This window comes from Wyeomyia smithii, chromosome 3 (assembly GCF_029784165.1).
Source record: "Wyeomyia smithii strain HCP4-BCI-WySm-NY-G18 chromosome 3, ASM2978416v1, whole genome shotgun sequence".
Classification (NCBI taxonomy): domain Eukaryota; kingdom Metazoa; phylum Arthropoda; class Insecta; order Diptera; family Culicidae; genus Wyeomyia; species Wyeomyia smithii.
In genome coordinates this window covers 128,626,451-128,645,993 of record NC_073696.1, presented here as the reverse complement: position 1 = coordinate 128,645,993, position 19,543 = coordinate 128,626,451, and the positions used below count along the sequence as shown (strand labels likewise).

Sequence of the window (19,543 nt, the reverse complement as noted above, 5' to 3'; positions counted from 1 at the left end):
TCAATTGGGCCGAACAACTCAATATTTTCCAACAAAGCTTGGGTCCTAGTCAACATATCCAATCGATTAGATTTCCCTATCAGTAGGCAGACTTTTGTCATATGCGATAAGGAGGCCTATATGGGGAAAAATCGAAAAATCTTGAATTTTCCCATATCTACCCTGGTGACCAGGAATGTCAATTGGGCCGAACAACTCAATATTTTCCAACATGCCTAGGGTCCTAGTCAACATCTCCAATCGATTAGATTTCTCCTACAGTAGGCATACTTTTGTCATATGCGATAAGGAGGCTTATATGGGGAAAATTGAAAAATCTTGAATTTTCCCATATCTACCCTGGTGACCAGGAATGTCAATTGGGCCGAACAACTCAATATTCTCCAACATGCCTAGGGTCCTAGTCAACATCTCCAATCGATAAGATTTCCCTATCAGTAGGCAGACTTTTGTCATATGCGATAAGGGGGAGGCTTATATGGGGAAAAATCGAAAAATCTTGAATTTTCCCATATCTACCCTGGTGACCAGGAATGTCAATTGGGCCGAACAACTCAATATTTTCCAACATGCCTAGGGTCCTAGTCAACATCTCCAATCGATTAGATTTCCCTATCAGTAGGCAGACTTTTGTCATATGCGATAAGGAGGCTTATATGGGGAAAAATCGAAAAATCTTGAATTTTCCCATATCTACCCTGGTGACCAGGAATGTCAATTGGGCCGAACAACTCAATATTTTCCAACAAAGCTTGGGTCCTAGTCAACATATCCAATCGATTAGATTTCCCTATCAGTAGGCAGACTTTTGTCATATGCGATAAGGAGGCTTATATGGGGAAAAATCGAAAAATCTTGAATTTTCCCATATCTACCCTGGTGACCAGGAATGTCAATTGGGCCGAACAACCCAATGTTTTGCAACATGCCTAGGGTCCTAGTCAACATCCCCAATCGATAAGATTTCCCTATCAGTAGGCAGACTTTTGTCATATGCGATAAGGAGGCTTATATGGGGAAAATTGAAAAATCTTGAATTTTCCCATATCTACCCTGGTGACCAGGAATGTCAATTGGGCCGAACAACTCAATATTTTCCAACATGCCTAGGGTCCTAGTCAACATCTCCAATCGATTAGATTTCCCTATCAGTAGGCAGACTTTTGTCATATGCGATAAGGAGGCTTATATGGGGAAAAATCGAAAAATCTTGAATTTTCCCATATCTACCCTGGTGACCAGGAATGTCAATTGGGCCGAACAACTCAATATTTTCCAACATGCCTAGGGTCCTAGTCAACATCTCCAATCGATTAGATTTCCCTATCAGTAGGCAGACTTTTGTCATATGCGAAAAGGAGGCTTATATGGGGAAAAATCGAAAAATCTTGAATTTTCCCATATCTACCCTGGTGACCAGGAATGTCAATTGGGCCGAACAACTCAATATTTTTCAACATGCCTAGGGTCCTAGTCAACATCTCCAATCGATTAGATTTCCCTATCAGTAGGCAGACTTTTGTCATATGCGATAAGGAAGCTTATATGGGGAAAAATCGAAAAATCTTGAATTTTCCCATATCTACCCTGGTGACCAGGAATGTCAATTGGGCCGAACAACTCAATATTTTCCAACATGCCTAAGGTCCTAGTCAACATCTCCAATCGATTAGATTTCCCTATCAGTAGGCAGACTTTTGTCATATGCGATAAGGGGGAGGCTTATATGGGGAAAAATCGAAAAATCTTGAATTTTCCCATATCTACCCTGGTGACCAGGAATGTCAATTGGGCCGAACAACTCAATATTTTTCAACATGCCTAGGGTCCTAGTCAACATCTCTAATCGATTAGATTTCCCTATCAGTAGGTAGACTTTTGCTATATGCGATAAGGGGGAGGCTTATATGGGGAAAAATCGAAAAATCTTGAATTTTCCCATATCTACCCTGGTGACCAGGAATGTCAATTGGGCCGAACAACTCAATATTTTCCAACTTGCCTAGGGTCCTAGTCAACATCTCCAATCGATAAGATTTCGCTATCAGTAGGCAGACTTTTGCTATATGCGATAAGGGGGAGGCTTATATGGGGAAAAATCGAAAAAACTTGAATTTTCCCATATCTACCCTGGTGACCAGGAATGCCAATTGGGCCGAACAACTCAATATTTTCCAATATGCCTAGGGTCCTAGTCAACATCTCTAATCGATTAGATTTCCCTATCAGTAGGTAGACTTTTGCTATATGCGATAAGGGGGAGGCTTATATGGGAAAAAATCGAAAAATCTTGAATTTTCCCATATCTACCCTGGTGACCACGAATGTCAATTGGGCCGAACAACTCAATATTTTCCAACTTGCCTAGGGTCCTAGTCAACATCTCCAATCGATTAGATTTCCCTATCAGTAGGCAGACTTTTGCTATATGCGATAAGGGGGAGGCTTATATGGGGAAAAATCGAAAAATCTTGAATTTTCCCATATCTACCCTGGTGACCAGGAATGTCAATTGGGCCGAACAACTCAATATTTTCCAACAAAGCTTGGGTCCTAGTCAACATATCCAATCGATTAGATTTCCCTATCAGTAGGCAGACTTTTGTCATATGCGATAAGGAGGCTTATATGGGGAAAAATCGAAAAATCTTGAATTTTCCCATATCTACCCTGGTGACCAGGAATGTCAATTGGGCCGAACAACCCAATGTTTTGCAACATGCCTAGGGTCCTAGTCAACATCCCCAATCGATAAGATTTCCCTATCAGTAGGCAGACTTTTGTCATATGCGATAAGGAGGCTTATATGGGGAAAATTGAAAAATCTTGAATTTTCCCATATCTACCCTGGTGACCAGGAATGTCAATTGGGCCGAACAACTCAATATTTTCCAACATGCCTAGGGTCCTAGTCAACATCTCCAATCGATTAGATTTCCCTATCAGTAGGCAGACTTTTGTCATATGCGATAAGGAGGCTTATATGGGGAAAAATCGAAAAATCTTGAATTTTCCCATATCTACCCTGGTGACCAGGAATGTCAATTGGGCCGAACAACTCAATATTTTCCAACATGCCTAGGGTCCTAGTCAACATCTCCAATCGATTAGATTTCCCTATCAGTAGGCAGACTTTTGTCATATGCGATAAGGAGGCTTATATGGGGAAAAATCGAAAAATCTTGAATTTTCCCATATCTACCCTGGTGACCAGGAATGTCAATTGGGCCGAACAACTCAATATTTTTCAACATGCCTAGGGTCCTAGTCAACATCTCCAATCGATTAGATTTCCCTATCAGTAGGCAGACTTTTGTCATATGCGATAAGGAAGCTTATATGGGGAAAAATCGAAAAATCTTGAATTTTCCCATATCTACCCTGGTGACCAGGAATGTCAATTGGGCCGAACAACTCAATATTTTCCAACATGCCTAAGGTCCTAGTCAACATCTCCAATCGATTAGATTTCCCTATCAGTAGGCAGACTTTTGTCATATGCGATAAGGAGGCTTATATGGGGAAAAATCGAAAAATCTTGAATTTTCCCATATCTACCCTGGTGACCAGGAATGTCAATTGGGCCGAACAACTCAATATTTTTCAACATGCCTAGGGTCCTAGTCAACATCTCTAATCGATTAGATTTCCCTATCAGTAGGTAGACTTTTGCTATATGCGATAAGGGGGAGGCTTATATGGGGAAAAATCGAAAAATCTTGAATTTTCCCATATCTACCCTGGTGACCAGGAATGTCAATTGGGCCGAACAACTCAATATTTTCCAACTTGCCTAGGGTCCTAGTCAACATCTCCAATCGATAAGATTTCGCTATCAGTAGGCAGACTTTTGCTATATGCGATAAGGGGGAGGCTTATATGGGGAAAAATCGAAAAAACTTGAATTTTCCCATATCTACCCTGGTGCCCAGGAATGCCAATTGGGCCGAACAACTCAATATTTTCCAATATGCCTAGGGTCCTAGTCAACATCTCTAATCGATTAGATTTCCCTATCAGTAGGTAGACTTTTGCTATATGCGATAAGGGGGAGGCTTATATGGGAAAAAATCGAAAAATCTTGAATTTTCCCATATCTACCCTGGTGACCACGAATGTCAATTGGGCCGAACAACTCAATATTTTCCAACTTGCCTAGGGTCCTAGTCAACATCTCCAATCGATTAGATTTCCCTATCAGTAGGCAGACTTTTGCTATATGCGATAAGGGGGAGGCTTATATGGGGAAAAATCGAAAAATCTTGAATTTTCCCATATCTACCCTGGTGACCAGGAATGTCAATTGGGCCGAACAACTCAATATTTTGCAACATTTCTAGGATTCTACTGACATTTCCAATTCATTATATTGCTCTATCTTGCCTATTAATTAGTTGTTAAGTTTGATCTCTTATCAATTTTGTTGGTTTAATTCAAATTTTTAGTTTCAGTGCTGCCCACCATTAGCGCTGCATTCTATGCTTTCTTCTGTTGAAATATTTCGTTTTTGTTGGCTTAGTTCCGGAGGGTAAAATCACGCAGCATATATGAATCCGGATTTAAACCAACAAAACCAGCTACCCAACAAAATGAAATATTTCACGATTTTGTTGGGTACGTTTCTTGTTGGGCGAATTCACACAAGTGCTACTAAGCAATACCACAAAAAGGACAAATATTTTTTAGCAACTCTTAAAGCAAACGCACCCGTGGCTAAATTGTGGTTGATAAAGCAGAATAATTTGTTTTCCTAATAAATTTAATAAATTATGATTAACTTTATTAGAAGGCTTTATTAGAAACACAAGCCTTCGATCCAATATTCTTGGTAGATGTTTGACTCATCGTCACAACAAGTTAAGGTGTGTTAAATATTTTTAGGGGTTATTCAGGAATGCACAAATCGATGACACATAAATTATTAAAAAACACCAAGTTGGTTGATTATCGCGCTTCGGAAGATATTCAATTTATTGGAACAAGTTTGGTTTGAAATATTCAATAGAATCAATATGACGGTGTTTGGTAAAGTTTTGGGCTAACTTTGAATTTATGTCGACACCGTTACCTGAGTATTGACACTAAAACAAATTTAGTAAATGGTATTGTCATGCGTAATAACTTTTTCACAAATTTATTTCTCAAAAAAAATCAGGTATACTTTAAAACTGTAGACTACTACTACCCATGGCAAGAAAAACCATTTCATGTTTCAACTATGTAGTTTGGATGCACAACAAGTAGCGGATCTTCCTCCTCTTGGGTATCTTTGTCGCCTAGAGTACCAGTCTTTAATGGAATAATAACTTGGTCCTGGAAATAAAAACGTCTTAGGTAAACTTTTCCAACAAAATCAGAATTTTACTTACATGGTACATAAGTCGATCGACGACTTTCTCGATTAGAGTTTTTCTTTCGAACAACTCTTCTTCACTTTCTATCTGGTCGCCAACCTGCTCAAGGTACCAGTTTATCAGTTCCGATTTTTTAATACCATCAGCTTGAGATTCCTCACTCTCAAAGCGAGACTCTTCACTGCGCATGTGGATGACAAGCATGTTTGACAAATTCCGATATTCTTCGAAGGATAGAGTGAGTTTTTTCTTTGGCACTTCATGTCCATTAGTGCCATGACCATTTTCTCCGTGACCATTCGTTATCTGCTCTGAGTCTTGTTGCGACACTGCTTCCTCTGCATCCATAGCGAGTGCAAGTTCAGCATCCTCTTCGTCGTCTAAATGAATGTCGGGTTGTTCTACACGAATTATTGATTTATTCAGCAAACGATAAGCTTCTTTGACATGCTTATCCCCAACCTCCTCACTACATTCCATTTTGGCCATCGCTTCACTAAGTCGTATCATGCTTTCCAGTTGGCGTACGGTGATTCGCCAGGTACTCTTACCGGATGTACCCGTATCCCGTTGTCGCAAATGGCCATAGTTTTCCACGAGCAATTCTAATGCTTCTTGTGTAATAAGAGGTTTGAACTGACGAGCGAACATAACATAGCGTAAGACATCTTCCCTAGAGTAAACTTGATCAACACGATCTTCAATATTCGAATGCAGATCAACAATTTTCCGCGCAATAGCGTAATCCACAACCTCGTTGCATTCGTCGACAAGAATAAAAAATAAATCAAATCGAGACATGATAGGAGCAGTTAGGTAAACGTTTTGCTGTAATGATTTTGATCGATCATATCTGCCACCGATGGGATTTGCAGCAGCCAAAATTGAGGTTCTTGCATTCAGCGTCGCTCGTACGCCAGCTTTAGCAATTGAAATAGTTTGCTGTTCCATTGCCTCGTGAATGGCAACCTGGTCATGTGGATCCATTTTGTCAAACTCGTCGATACAGCAGATGCCGTTATCAGCTAACATAAGCGCTCCAGCTTCAATTACGAAGTCGAAACTTTCTTCGTCCTTAACTACAGCTGCCGTCAGACCAGCTGCGGATGACGCTTTGCCAGATGTATACACAGCTCTTGGCGAAAAATCAGCGACTTGCTTCAGAAATTGTGATTTAGCCGTGCTGGGGTCACCAACAATGCAGCAATTGATGTCGCCTCGCAGCGTGGTTTCTGCGAAAAATATCATGGAATATGTTATCGTATACTTTTATAGCATAAAATATAGTCGTTATCAGATATATTCAAACTTACTTTCATGAGTGGTCTTAGCAACGCCTCCAAAAAGCATCAGTAGTATTCCTCGTTTTACTTCATCGTTTCCATATACTGAAGGGAACAAGCTGTTGATAAGATTTTGGTAAAGTTTAGGATCACGCGACATCTCATAAACCTTATTCCATTCAGCATCTGTCATATGTTTCTTCATGTCTTCTGCCGTTACCTCACTCATTGGCATATCAGTTCCACCGAAACGAGAAGAGGTCGCCTGCACGGAGCAGGCCAAAAATGCCATTTTGTAGCTTAAGTCACGAACACCAAGCGCTTTCAATCCGCGGATTCCTTCAGCCGCATTATCACCATGCTTATGATGCGAGCCAAGCTCAGCTTTTACACCAGGCATTTGAAGGGCACCTACGTCTGGGACAACTATTAACGTTCCAGTGAAATCATATCGGTCACCAGCTTGCACGGTTTCGACTATTTCTGCCCGTAAAATAACTTCAACCGAACGTGGAATGCAACCTCGAGGAAGTTCTGCTTGTGTTTCCTGGATACGCACTTTTTGGAAATCAATGAATTTCGACTTATCAACATCCAACATAAATCGGCGACGGTTTGCACAAACAGGATTGCGACAAATGGTTGGATTGGTAAACTTGAATTGCTGTTCAACATCTCTTATTTCTGTCTGACAATCCAAACAGACAAATGTTCCAGTCACTAATTCTGGATGAACTGGATGTGTACGAACCACCTGCCCAGAAATGCGTATTAAAGTTCCGATCTTTGACGTCGTAAGTTCGCGTACTTTGTGCCGGGTCGGAACATCCGTGAATGAAACATAGCATTCCTTGTCCTTTTTCAAGTCGGTTCTATCTTTCACGAAATTAGAAACAGCTTGACATAGAAACGGAAATATTCGGTAGTATTCTTCAATAATAACCGTAGCGAGACACTCATTGTATTTTTCAACATCCTCGAAGCTCACTTCCAACGTTGAGCGGTCTGGATTTATTAAATCTTGCACTGTTCGCATATACTTCAATTCGCCATCTTCTTTAAACCTGTTAAGTTAAAGTTTAAAATATTTTGTAAATTTCAAATGATTTAATGATAAACTTACTCTTCTAAAAAATCTTGAAACAATTTCTGAGTGCGAATTCCAACTTCATCACGAACACGAAGTTGTCCTATATATGCGTCTTCAACATCCATTATCTTTGTTTCTCAGTGGTGATTCGTGAATCGAGATTTATGTTTCAACACTTAAAATAATTTTTATACAGTTGTTACTTAAAAACTTGTACCACACCAAAATCACACAACAGCAGCAAGAACAACAGAAAACTGTGGAATTACCTGCTGAACACAAAGCATGAAAGCGCGCCAAAGCTGTTAATATGGCAGATGACAGAAGTATAAGAGAAAAAAATCAATGATAGGGTTCTCAGCGGTGCTTAGCAGCAACATATTTGAAGGTGAAGGCTTTTCGGCTTATCCCCACTAAAAAGTTTCACCGTAGACGTATTGTGGTATAAATAGTTTAACAAATCATCTTTATTTGCAATTTTTCATATAAGGATGATTTTACGTATCAAATATTTAAAAATTGAAAAATTTTCGTGTTTTCCCAAAAATCTGGATATGCAAATTTCTACATAAAAATTTGCTCAAAATTTATTTTTCGCAGATAAATCGGTTTGTAGTATCCCCACAGACAAATAGACGTACCACTCCGTACAAAATTCAAAGAAAATTGTCTGCTAACTTGTGCTACACACATTGGACATATTCCGCAAAAGATAAATTTTCTGCCTTTCTGCTGTTTTGGCAGCACGACGCACGACAACTGTCAATTGAGTTCAAAAGAAAAAAGCACATCAGCACCACTGCGACGGCAATATTCCGCATTACTGAAATTCATTTGGATTGACCGTCATTTTGATACACGAAAATATATTTTATGGTACGCCTGTTTGTCTGTGGTATTTGCACTTAACCCGTAAAGACTAGCAGTATTCAGAGGCAGAGTCTATGTTTATAATGAGAGTTCCGCAAAAATGAAACCAAAGGAACCAAATGTAATTGAGCGTCATAAAGAATATGTGTTTTTCCGAAGTTTTACTTACACATTTCAATCCAACATTAAACCTGTACACTGGTTCACTCAAATTTAACAAAACATTTCCGATGTAATCTTTTAAAACTGTGTACCTTGTGAAGAGTTTCAAAAAATGATATTCGCTTATGCATGGTGAAAAACTGATAGTTCTTGGCAACAAACGGCACAAAAACTGTGTTGCCGAAACGATAGATTTTCTCTTTGCGCGACTCTATATACACATAGACTCTGCTCAGAGGGAGAGATAAACGAAGAGAATGTTGTGAGCCAAACGAATTGTCAAAATCTGAGTCAAACGAACAAGAGAAGTAACAATACGTTAAGAGGTATTGCAATCAGGTACGATATAGGACGTGTTCATTTTCATGCGTTTTCCTTGTTCTATTGCTAAACGAAGAACTGGGAATGCTTCAAAATTAGATTATCACAGTGGGAGGTTCACAAACCTGTTGCATGGTTCACAAAATAATGATCAATTGTGGAGGAAGTGTATACAATTAAACATAAACATAAAATTGGGTTGTTTAGCATCATTAGTTTTTTATGTTATCTGAAAGAGCTGCATTGAAATTGGTCGAAATCTGCTCGAAATCGCTACAATGACAGTTCTCCCATATAAACACTGTCATTGTAGCGATTTTTATTTTTCATTTAAAAATCGAAGGACAATGATATAAAATTAAAAAAAAAATCACGTTTTGGCCAGGAAATTACACTCTTTTACCTGATATATAAAAATCAGAAATCCGCGAAAAGCTATACAATCCAATTCACGGTTTTTGCGATGCGCTTCATTATTCACCAGGATTTCTATCATCACCATTATTTTGTGCATGCAGAAAAAAATCGGAAGCGATGAGTCGCTTGTCTGACAAGGATTTTCCAGCGAATATCGTAGTATTTTAATATAATGTAGTCTTTGATTCAACATAAAATGTCCCGAAATATGCGACTATAATATTTTCCAATAGTTTTGATTGTTTCCTAGTCGCAAAAAAGTTTTGCTTGTTTTCTAGTCGCAAAGTCGCATAATCATACTAGTCATCATACTAGTCAGCATTGCGCTTTGAGAACAGATCTGGCACCCCTGACACGTGACACCCAGTCGTCAAACAGTTGCTCTAAGTTTTGGTAAAGGTACCACCCCTCTGGACCCCTCCCCGTTTCCGTGAGATGGTAACATATGTGTGTTTTCTACATTTTCAAATAGATTGAGCAAATGCTGCGAATTTTCATACGATACGTATCAATTGCTCCATGTATCAAATCATATCGGGTAGATGATTAAAGTGGATAAGAGTGAAATTTGAAGTTTTCAAATTATTCCAGTTTCATTTTCAAAAACATTCAAAAAACATAGTCGTCTTTCAAATTTTTTGGTTCTGTATTTTTGAAAGAAGGTTTCCTGAACTGATACACGCTGAAATCTTTATTTCTCCCTGCACCGATTTTGGAAAGATGATTTTATATTCACCAAAGTGCGTATATCCATGGAAACTTCAATTCCTCAGTCTCCCACGGTAGGTTACAACTTAGCATTTTTAGGGCATCCTTAACAGTGCGCTTCTATACCCCGTTTGGCAGCGCTCTATCATCACTTCATACCGTACCGGTCGCTGCTAAACGCGCTAGAGAAATAGTAGCCGGGCCTCCGGGAAGCATCGCGCTCTCAAATTTGGCAGCCCGGTAACAGCGCTGCTAAAGGTTTATGCTGGTTGAAACGTCAAACAGAGCCGATAGCAACAACCGGTGTAAAAGCGGGTGAGTGCGTAAAATAGCCGCGCTGTACACAGTCGGCCATAACCACTTAAATAGTAGCGCACTGTTAAGGATGCTCTTAACAGTGCGCTTCTATACCCCTTTTGGCAGCGCTCTATCATCACTTCATACCGTACCGGTCGCTGCTAAACGCGCTAGAGAAATAGTAGCCGGGCCTCCGGGAAGCTTCGGCTCTCAAATTTGGCAGCCTGGTAACAGCGCTGCTAAAGGCTTATGCTGGATGAAACGTCAAACAGAGATGATAGCAACGACCGGTGTGAAAACGGGTAAGTGCGTAAAATAGCCGCGCTTTACACAGTCGCCATAACAACTTAAATAGTAGCGCACGGGTAAGGATGCCCTTAGAACAATGTCTTCTTAAACCAAAGATAATGAAATAATTATTCTAGCATGCACAGAACACATGTCTGCCTCGTAGTCGTCGGCCTCTATCCGGTTCTCTGCTAAATGTCATCTTCGCCGGTTGGTCATCCGCCATTTGTCCTACTGCCGTGTTTCATCAGCTTGACAATATCAGCGAATCTTCTTTGCAGCAAAAAACCAGCTCTGAGAAAAAATAGTGTATACTCACTCAATATTTTAGTTAATCAGATCATTGCAGATTTTTTTATATAATAATAATCAGCCGCAAAATCTGTTGTTTTTTTTTAAACCCGGCCACGAAAAAACTGTTAGTGTGTGTCCTGAAACACGCTGACAGCTCAGTTGTCAGGAATCTCGGTAAGAGCGTTTTTGTTCGACGAAATCTTGGTTTCCATAATTCGGTATTTTAGTTTACTGAACTCGAAGGTTTCGGTTTCAGTAAACAAATTTACGATATTGCGGTAAACACGTTGAGTTTCCGATTTCTCAGTAATTTTCTTTCCGAATAACGGTAAACTAAAATATTTTCAAGTAGTTCGGTATTTTACTTTACCGAGAAAGCATGCAACAGTTAAGTGTGTATAGAGCGCAAATTTCGTACGGATCTGTAGGCTACGGGACCTAATGCCTTGTTCAGACTACGCCGGATATCACCTGATATCGCCAGATAATATCGGATATCACCTCGAGCATTCACATTAGAGTGAGCTGATATGATTTGACATTTGCTTTGGTAATTGAAAAAAGAAGAAAACAAAAACAGGTCAAAGTAAAACAAGACAACATGAGCAATGGGATTAGGATAAAGATGTCCGCGAGTTGGCTCGCACCAACGCGAACTCTCATATGCAATTGTCAATATGTGCGGGATGAAAATAGCAAAAATATTTCCTTCCTTTTTTCTCGCATGCAACGCGAAGTGCGAAATTTGTATGGTTGCGTCAAATGTCTGTTGGCCGTGTTGCCAACTGCTTGAAATGTGGTTATTATTGGTTTTCGAACATGATATCTGCGATAGCATGTAGCCGAGGTGATATCCTTTGGCAGCTCGATTGTATGGGATATCAGGTAATATGGATGGTGATATGGCCTCGATAGCTCGAATCGCCTGATATCAAGTGATATGCGGTGTAGTGTGAACGGGGTATAAGCTTGTTACGCGATTCGTTGTAAGCCATATTCGCTGCTAAAATCCGCCTCTTCACCTCGTTGCCACATGTCCCGAGTAGATAGATAAATAAATTCACATCCACTATCCAGCATCCCAATCATTTATTCTTACATGCTGAAAAAAAATCAGCCAAATCAGTTTAGTAGATGCTGAGAAAAACTTACCACCAGTTATGCCTGGTTCAGACTACGCCGCATATCACCTGGTATCACCAGATGATATCGGATATCACTTTGGTGTGTTCACACTACAGTGAGATGATATTTTGACATTTGCTTTATTTGGTTTGATAATGGAAAAAAAAGAAGAAAACAAAAGCAGGTCAAAGGATAAACAAAACAACAAGAGCAAAGCAATTTGGATAGAGATGCCAGATAGCTGGCTCGCACCAACGCGAACGGTCATTTGCAATTGTCAAATTGTGCAGGATGACAAAAGCAAAAATATGTCCTTCCTTTTTTTCGCATGCAACGTAAATCGCGAAATTTGTAGAGTTGCGTCATTTGGCCGTGTTGCCAACTGCTGCAAATCCGCAATAGCCGTGGTGATATGTGATGAGAGCTCGATTGTATGGGATATCAAGTGATAAAAATGGTGATAATAATGGTGATATCACCTGATATCAAGTGATATGCGGTGTAGTGTGAACGTTGTATTAGGTACTGATTTAGAGAGAGCATCCACGTTCCCAGCTGTCAACAGCGCAATGCTCACTATATTTGCGTTCACGACATGCAAAATACATCTTCAAATATCCCCTTATGAATAGCCGAAATACCTGAACACTTCACTTTACTCTAAACATGTGAAAAAATCATTTTTGCACCTTTTAGAGCAGGGTCCCTTCCTTAAGGTTGATCATGTACAATTTGGTTAGAAGCAATACGTTTTCGGTACAAATAGGACGGTTCGTCGAAATTAAACATACAAGCATGTCGGGTAAATTGATGGATCATCGAAGCTAATGGCGAGTTTGCAGCGTGTGTTGAATAACTTCCATACATTCTCAGTCGCAAATCTCGCGTGATTGCGTAGAATCCAATCTGCGACAGAAGATCTGGTGCATCATACTCGTTGGTCAGCAACGTAGAAACAAAAAGGATCTGTAGCACTTGCCTAAGTTTGTCTAGCGTGTCTGTACCCAGTAATCGACAGCGATCTTTATACGGTGTTAGGAATTATTGCTCTCTCCAGGGAAGCTGTCTCAGCGTATATCGGGCGAATTTGCGTTGCACACTTTCGAGCCTGTTCATCCACATTATCTCATGAGGACCCCAAATAACACTTGCAAAAAGTATCGAACGAACGAAGAAATAGTACAGTGCTTCAAAACAAAAAAGGTCGGTGAACTCACTTGCTATTTTGCCAAGACTTCGATTAGAGCAATTCCACAAAATATGGGCAACCAGCTTAATCAACCATTTTTGATTGAGCATGAGCATGAGCATTGACGACCGTACATATCGTAGTTGCACCTCCGTGATTGACCTGAGCTAGTGAAGTTGCACAGAGAACCACATAGATAGTTTTTGGGATTTTTTCCATCTTCAATGAACAACAATTCCGTAACTCTCACTTTAAAAAGATCAAGAACGGCGCCGGTCACGCCCTAACATTCGTTGGGGAAAAATAGCAAGAGGATTGTTAGTTCGACAAATGTCGTTATGAGACCGAGTTCACCTCTGCATCTCTAGGAAATGTCACAGGAAGGGTATTTGTGTTAGTATGGGGTAGGAAAGATCAGGATTCGCCGGGGTAGGAAAGATCAGGATTCGCCGTGGTAGGCAATACGATCAGATATTTTCAAATTCCCCGCGCGAAGAATATTTTTTTTAACCAAATAATAAATCGTCAGATATAAAAGCTAAGCGCGAATCAACGAGCTGATTCGCAGGCACCGATTTTATGTCCTGGGAGAGTAAGCTACGCGATACGAATCTCCAGATCACCAGTCACAGCAAACTGAACCTAAACGAATAATAACGAATAGACACCGAAGCAGCATTCAGTGAGTCAAACACGCCACTGCGCTCGCACCCGAGCACAAACAAACCGTTTTCATGATTACAGTTACCGCTCTCTCGACTTCTGCCTCTCAGCAGAACTTGCCATCGGCGACAAGCATATGTACATATTGATGACGCGATAAACAAAACGTCTAAACACGGCGGGCTTCTTCTTTCCTCCACCAGCTTAATCGACCATTTTTGATTTAGCTGAAATTTTGCATAGATAGGCAAAAGATGCAATTTTGTGCTATTTGTTTAATTTTTTGGATCACGACTCATTTTTGAGAAGCTATTGAAAAATGCTTTTTTTGGGAAGGTGCTGATAATTTCATATATTTTTAGGGCCAAAACGGTTTGTTTGAGCGGTATGGCGTTTTTGGCGCAAAGTTGTAGATAACAATTTTGTCTTTCGGAAAAAAATATACGCTTAAAAAAATATTTTTTTTTGGAAAAAAAGGTGAAATAAAAATTTGAAATTAATTATCTAAAATAGCTCATTTTTTAAAATCTATTTTTTTTATAAAAACTTCAAATGATCACCTTAACAATGAAAGTTATGGTTTTTTGAAAAAATAAAAAAAATTCCAGGTTTTCTAAATAGTTCTATCGTCGCTTCTCTACAAAATTTAGCGAATTAGCCATTAGCGTTTCGAAGACCGAAATTTTAGCGACGCTCACAGTTTCGATGACCAGCTCAAAAATTATCGGAATCGCTAAATCACTAACTGAATATTAGCGTCACTAATTAACGATTAGCGAATTTGCGGATAGTGCCCACCACTGGTTATTAGTGTCCAGTCTAAGAATGTGGATATCTTAGCTCAGCTATCAGCATTTGAAGTTGCTAGACCATATCGTCCCTTAATGCTAGAACTAGATAACTCGTAATTTGTCAATTTTGAGTTAAGTATGCCATTATATTCATCGCGTCGAGCTCTATAACATATCCAAGACTTGTTGAAACACGATTACAAGAAAAAGTGTTATTCATCTAATGAAAAACTAGATATCTCAACGAAAAACAAGTGTATTTTGTAATAAAACTAAATAACTCGGCTTTTTGCTGATTTTTCCGTTACTATAACGGGCCTGAAACGATATGAATGCGTTTCATAAAATCTGAACCTTTAATAATTACATTTGAATCGTCATCACCAGAATAGGTCAAATTTTCAAACTCATTTTTCTCGAAACATCAATTTTCGAGTTATCTAGTTCTAGCATCAAGGGGACGATATATTGCATGATGCTACCGACAAATTCCGCGCCGTGAGGGCATCGCAAATGAACTTTCCAGTGCAATTGGATTTGCTACGCAGACCGTACACAATCGTACGTATCAGTAAGCAGTGTTCAGTGAATTTTCAATCAAACTAACCATTCTGTAATATCCTCCAATGTTACTGAGGTCGGTTTAAATTTTTGCTTAACTACTGTTGAATAAAATTTACTTGACGAGATTTACAAAAACAATACTGTTATTTTTTGTAAACTGAAATAAGTTCAACTCTTTTGTAAAGTTCAGTAAAAATTAGACGGTCTAGGGTAAGAAACGGTTTAGGCAGTGGCGCCTTTCTAATCATTCCAAGAAAACGAGCCTTTAATGAGCAAACGAAATAAGCAGTTTTAATGAGGAAAACGTAAACTCTGACTAACTAACAGTCTAACGAATGTATAAAGTACCGTTCAACACAAAAAAAATCTTTGAAACAACATCACTTTAAATAATCAACCGAAATTGCAACCAAATCTGAAGGTTATTCCACTGGAGCTGCTCTTTTAGACATAGAAAAAGCATTCGACAGTGTTTGGCATAAAGGTTTGATTGCGAAATTGCAAACTTTTAATTTTCTAATTTTCCTAGTCAAAATTTTAAAAAATTATTTTACTGATCGAACTCTGCAGGTTGTCTATCAGAATTCAAAATATGATAGATTTCCTGTCAGAGCTGGTGTACCTCAAGGTTCAGTCTTGGGTCCAGTCCTGTACAACATATTCACTTCAGATCTTCCTGATTTGCCTCCAGGATGCACAAAGTCATTGTTCTGCGATGACACAAGCATTTCCGTAAAAGGAAAAAGTCTTCGTGTCATATGCAGTCGATTGCAGAAAAGTTTAGATATTTTTTCTTTCTACTTGCAAAAGTGGAAAATCTCTCCCAATGCTTCTAAAACTCAAATGATAATTTTTCCGCATAAGCCTAGGGCTTCTTTCCTCAAGCAGAATAATCATCACGTTGTCAAGATGAATGGGGTTATTTTAAGTTGTTCCGACAAGGTTAAGTACTTGGGACTAATTTATGATAAAAAACTTATTTTCAAAGAGCACATTGAGAGTATACAAGCCAAGTGCATCAAATATACGAGATGTTTATATCCTCTCATTAACAGGAATTCTAAACTTTGTTTAAAGAACAAACTTTTGATTTACAAACAAATTTTTAGACCAGCAATACTTTATGCTGTACCGATCTGGTCAAGTTGCTGTTCAACAAGGAAGAAAACGCTCCAAAGGATTCAGAATAAAATTCTGAAAATGATTTTGAAGCGTCCTCCTTGGTTTGGTACACTCGAATTACATAGACTTACTGGTGTTTAACCATTAGAAGCTATGTCAAATAAAATTATTAACAATTTTCGACAAAAATCGTTGCAATCCTCAATTGCTACGATAAGCTCTCTTTATAGCCAATAAGTTAGCAATTAAGTGAGTTGTAAGTTTACTTCCTCTTTTCTGACAAGTAGGTTTAAATCCCTACGAATGATAAGTCCTAATTGCGAAAGCAAACAAATCCTAACAATTAAAATTACAAATTTCTAACAGTGTTGAGAAGTCACCATTTGTGATTGGACACACATACTCATCATTTACTAATATTTATCATAAAAAAAAATGCAACCATTTTGGCGCCATTCAGGTGCTGAAAAAAAATCTTGTAAAACCGAGGCAAACTACATAAAATAGGTTTGGGGTGATTGAAATAGTGTCCCTCGATTGGAAACTTTAATTGATTACTGTTAAAGTTTGCAAAATCAGTTAACTAATCTGAAAACAACCCAACAAACAATTTTGTTGATTTACAGCTTAATAAGCTATTATTCAGTGGATTCCGGCTGAACTCTAGCTTAATGAGCCATTATCCAACAAAATTGTTTGTTGGAAAGTGCTAACAAATTGATATACCTATGTTTGTATTTCACCTTACACATTTCGAGTAAGGTCTCAATACACAAAAGGCTTCATAAGCTCCTTAAAATATGTTCCTTACCCTATCAACACTTACCTAGATGTTGCTAAAAATACCTTTTAATTTTTCATTCTGAACTTTTGTTGTTTTGTCAATACAAAATCGAACATCAAAATCTCAATTATGGTAAGTTTTAAGGCTGATTTGAAAGTACTCCGCGTGCTTTTGCGAAAAGGATTATGCGATCAATTTGCTTGAAAATATGACGCGCAACATTATTCAGTCGTACAACAGTCGCATGGTTTTGCGCGCTTTTCTATTTTCTATTTGTTTCGTATTCTATGAATGAAGAATAATGTCGCAAAGTTTCACGCATATCCGTGGTGCTCCCACAGCATCAACGTACGGGAAAATCGAGTCGACCGACTCTTTTGCTTCTTATGAAAATTGTGCTGCGCGCAAAACATAACGCATCATACGCGGATGCCATTAATACCGCTACTTTGTAAATACATATAGATATTTATGTATGTCTGCCAGTAGCAACAGCAACGACGGCAACAGCAACAGTAGCATAAGTCCACGTAGAACATGAACGCTAGCACGACGAGAAGCAACAGTGTCACAACATCGGCCGGCATCGGTACAAGGCAACCGAAGAAAAAGGTACTCCTTTTTCGTTTTGCTGCTTTATAAATACGTGCGCTTCTATGCTGCTAATGACACAAAGCTTGTGCCAACTGAATGAGACACAGCTCAACAAAAACTGTTAGGAGCTAGGACTCAGTGTGCTAAAAGACATAGGAACCAGCAATTTCCAGCTCAGTGAAATATAAGGATCAGTAAAGTACTATTTGTTCGGTCATTCTGCATCCAGTCGGAAGAGGATAAAAGAAGACAAGCGCGTGGTTTATAACCTGGTGAATATTTGGTCAGTTGAGAATTAGTTTGTGCTAGAAACGTGCAATATGCATCGGTTTGACACGGAAGTGAAAGTTTAATATGTGAAAATTTTTATTAATTGTTCGGATCATTGCTTAGAAAGGATGGCTGCACTTACGTTGTTGATGATTGTGAATATTAAAATATTGTTGTCTGCACAGTATAGAGGTTCAGGGTTCTATTACGAGTTTTAAGCTGCTTTGTCAAAATTCCAAGTACCATAGAGACATAGTTAATTCCCTTGCAAATTTCAGTTGGGATATGAAAACGATCAGGCGACATAATGTGTTAATTTAATTATTAAAAGGGGTCAAGTAAAAAGCCACCGTTTTAGGAAAAATCTAACATAAACAAAAAAAAAAAATACGTTTACCCATTCAGTTATCAATTTATTTTTAAATACACGATCGATCACGAAAATAATTCTGTTTTGAATGCTATAATTGAAATCTGTACCGCTTTTCATTATAATAAATTTATCAAAAAAGGTAGAAAGATTCTAGTTTTATAACCCGTTCACACTACAGCGGATATCATGTGATATCGCCTATCTTGATATCAAATCTCATAGACCAAATGTTCCGTGAAAACTAGATGTATAAATTCTGAAATCAAGATACGCAATGTCACATGATATCCGATATAGTGTGAACAAGGCATTAACGAAAATAAGCCATCGCATATACGAATCACGGCAGTTTACCACAGAGTTATGAATGAATTTTATTTGATCGATTTTACAAGTTTACAAGTTATTTGTAATAGTACTAATCAATTTTCTGTTTTTTTTATTACTCAAATTTGAATATGCAATTAGTGTGTTTTCTTTATCTAATGAAACGTATCATCGGACGAATTGTTATGAATAGTTTTTGAACTGGGAAACTCATTTAAATAATTTTAAAAGTGAACAGGCTGATCAGTAATATATTGAATGATATATAATGTACACGAAGGATTGTTGAAATGGCTGCTTTCCATTATTTTCACTCGATGTGTACAAACATTACGTAAACTGTTTTGTTTTTGCAAACACCGGATTCAATCGTTTCAAGGCTTAATCCTATGTACCCGAAAAAAGTGAAAAACCATGCCAGGAAGTTGGTAAAAGTTGCTAGGTTTGTGTGAACGTAATCACAAAAAAAAAACGTGAATTGAAGCGGGCGTTACGCTTGCCATTCTAGACCCTTCTTCTCAGTGTCCGAAAAGGTTTAATTGCCTTCAGGGGCATGATTAAGTTTCATAACAATCGGACTTTTAGTTTCAAGGTTGGGTTTCCATCAGCTGTAAAAAAATAAACTAAATTTTCTCAGAGATATCGTGAACGATTTAT

At 38.5% G+C, this 19,543-nt stretch overlaps 2 protein-coding genes across 7 annotated transcripts in view; one reads left to right on the top strand and one right to left on the bottom strand.

Moving 5' to 3' along the window:
- Nucleotides 1-5,118: 5,118 nt before the first annotated feature.
- LOC129727931 (DNA replication licensing factor Mcm6) lies at nt 5,119-8,036 on the bottom strand. Its single transcript, XM_055686217.1, has 4 exons — nt 7,761-8,036; nt 6,668-7,701; nt 5,370-6,586; nt 5,119-5,313 (listed from the first exon to the last, which is right to left on the bottom strand). The coding sequence occupies exons 1-4, from the start codon at nt 7,850-7,852 to the stop codon at nt 5,206-5,208; spliced, it is 2,451 nt and encodes an 816-aa protein (XP_055542192.1). The 5' UTR covers nt 7,853-8,036; the 3' UTR covers nt 5,119-5,205.
- A 9,941-nt stretch (nt 8,037-17,977) lies between these two features.
- The window catches only part of LOC129726602 (short neuropeptide F), a 73,140-nt gene continuing 71,574 nt past the window's right edge, over nt 17,978-19,543 (top strand). For 4 of the 6 annotated variants that reach the window (XM_055683512.1, XM_055683511.1, XM_055683508.1 and 1 more), the window contains exon 1: nt 17,978-18,199. The gene's annotated coding sequence lies outside the window, so the exon portion shown is untranslated. The remainder of the gene's footprint in view (nt 18,200-19,543) is intronic. The other 2 variants (XM_055683513.1, XM_055683509.1) reach the window with 1 other exon arrangement.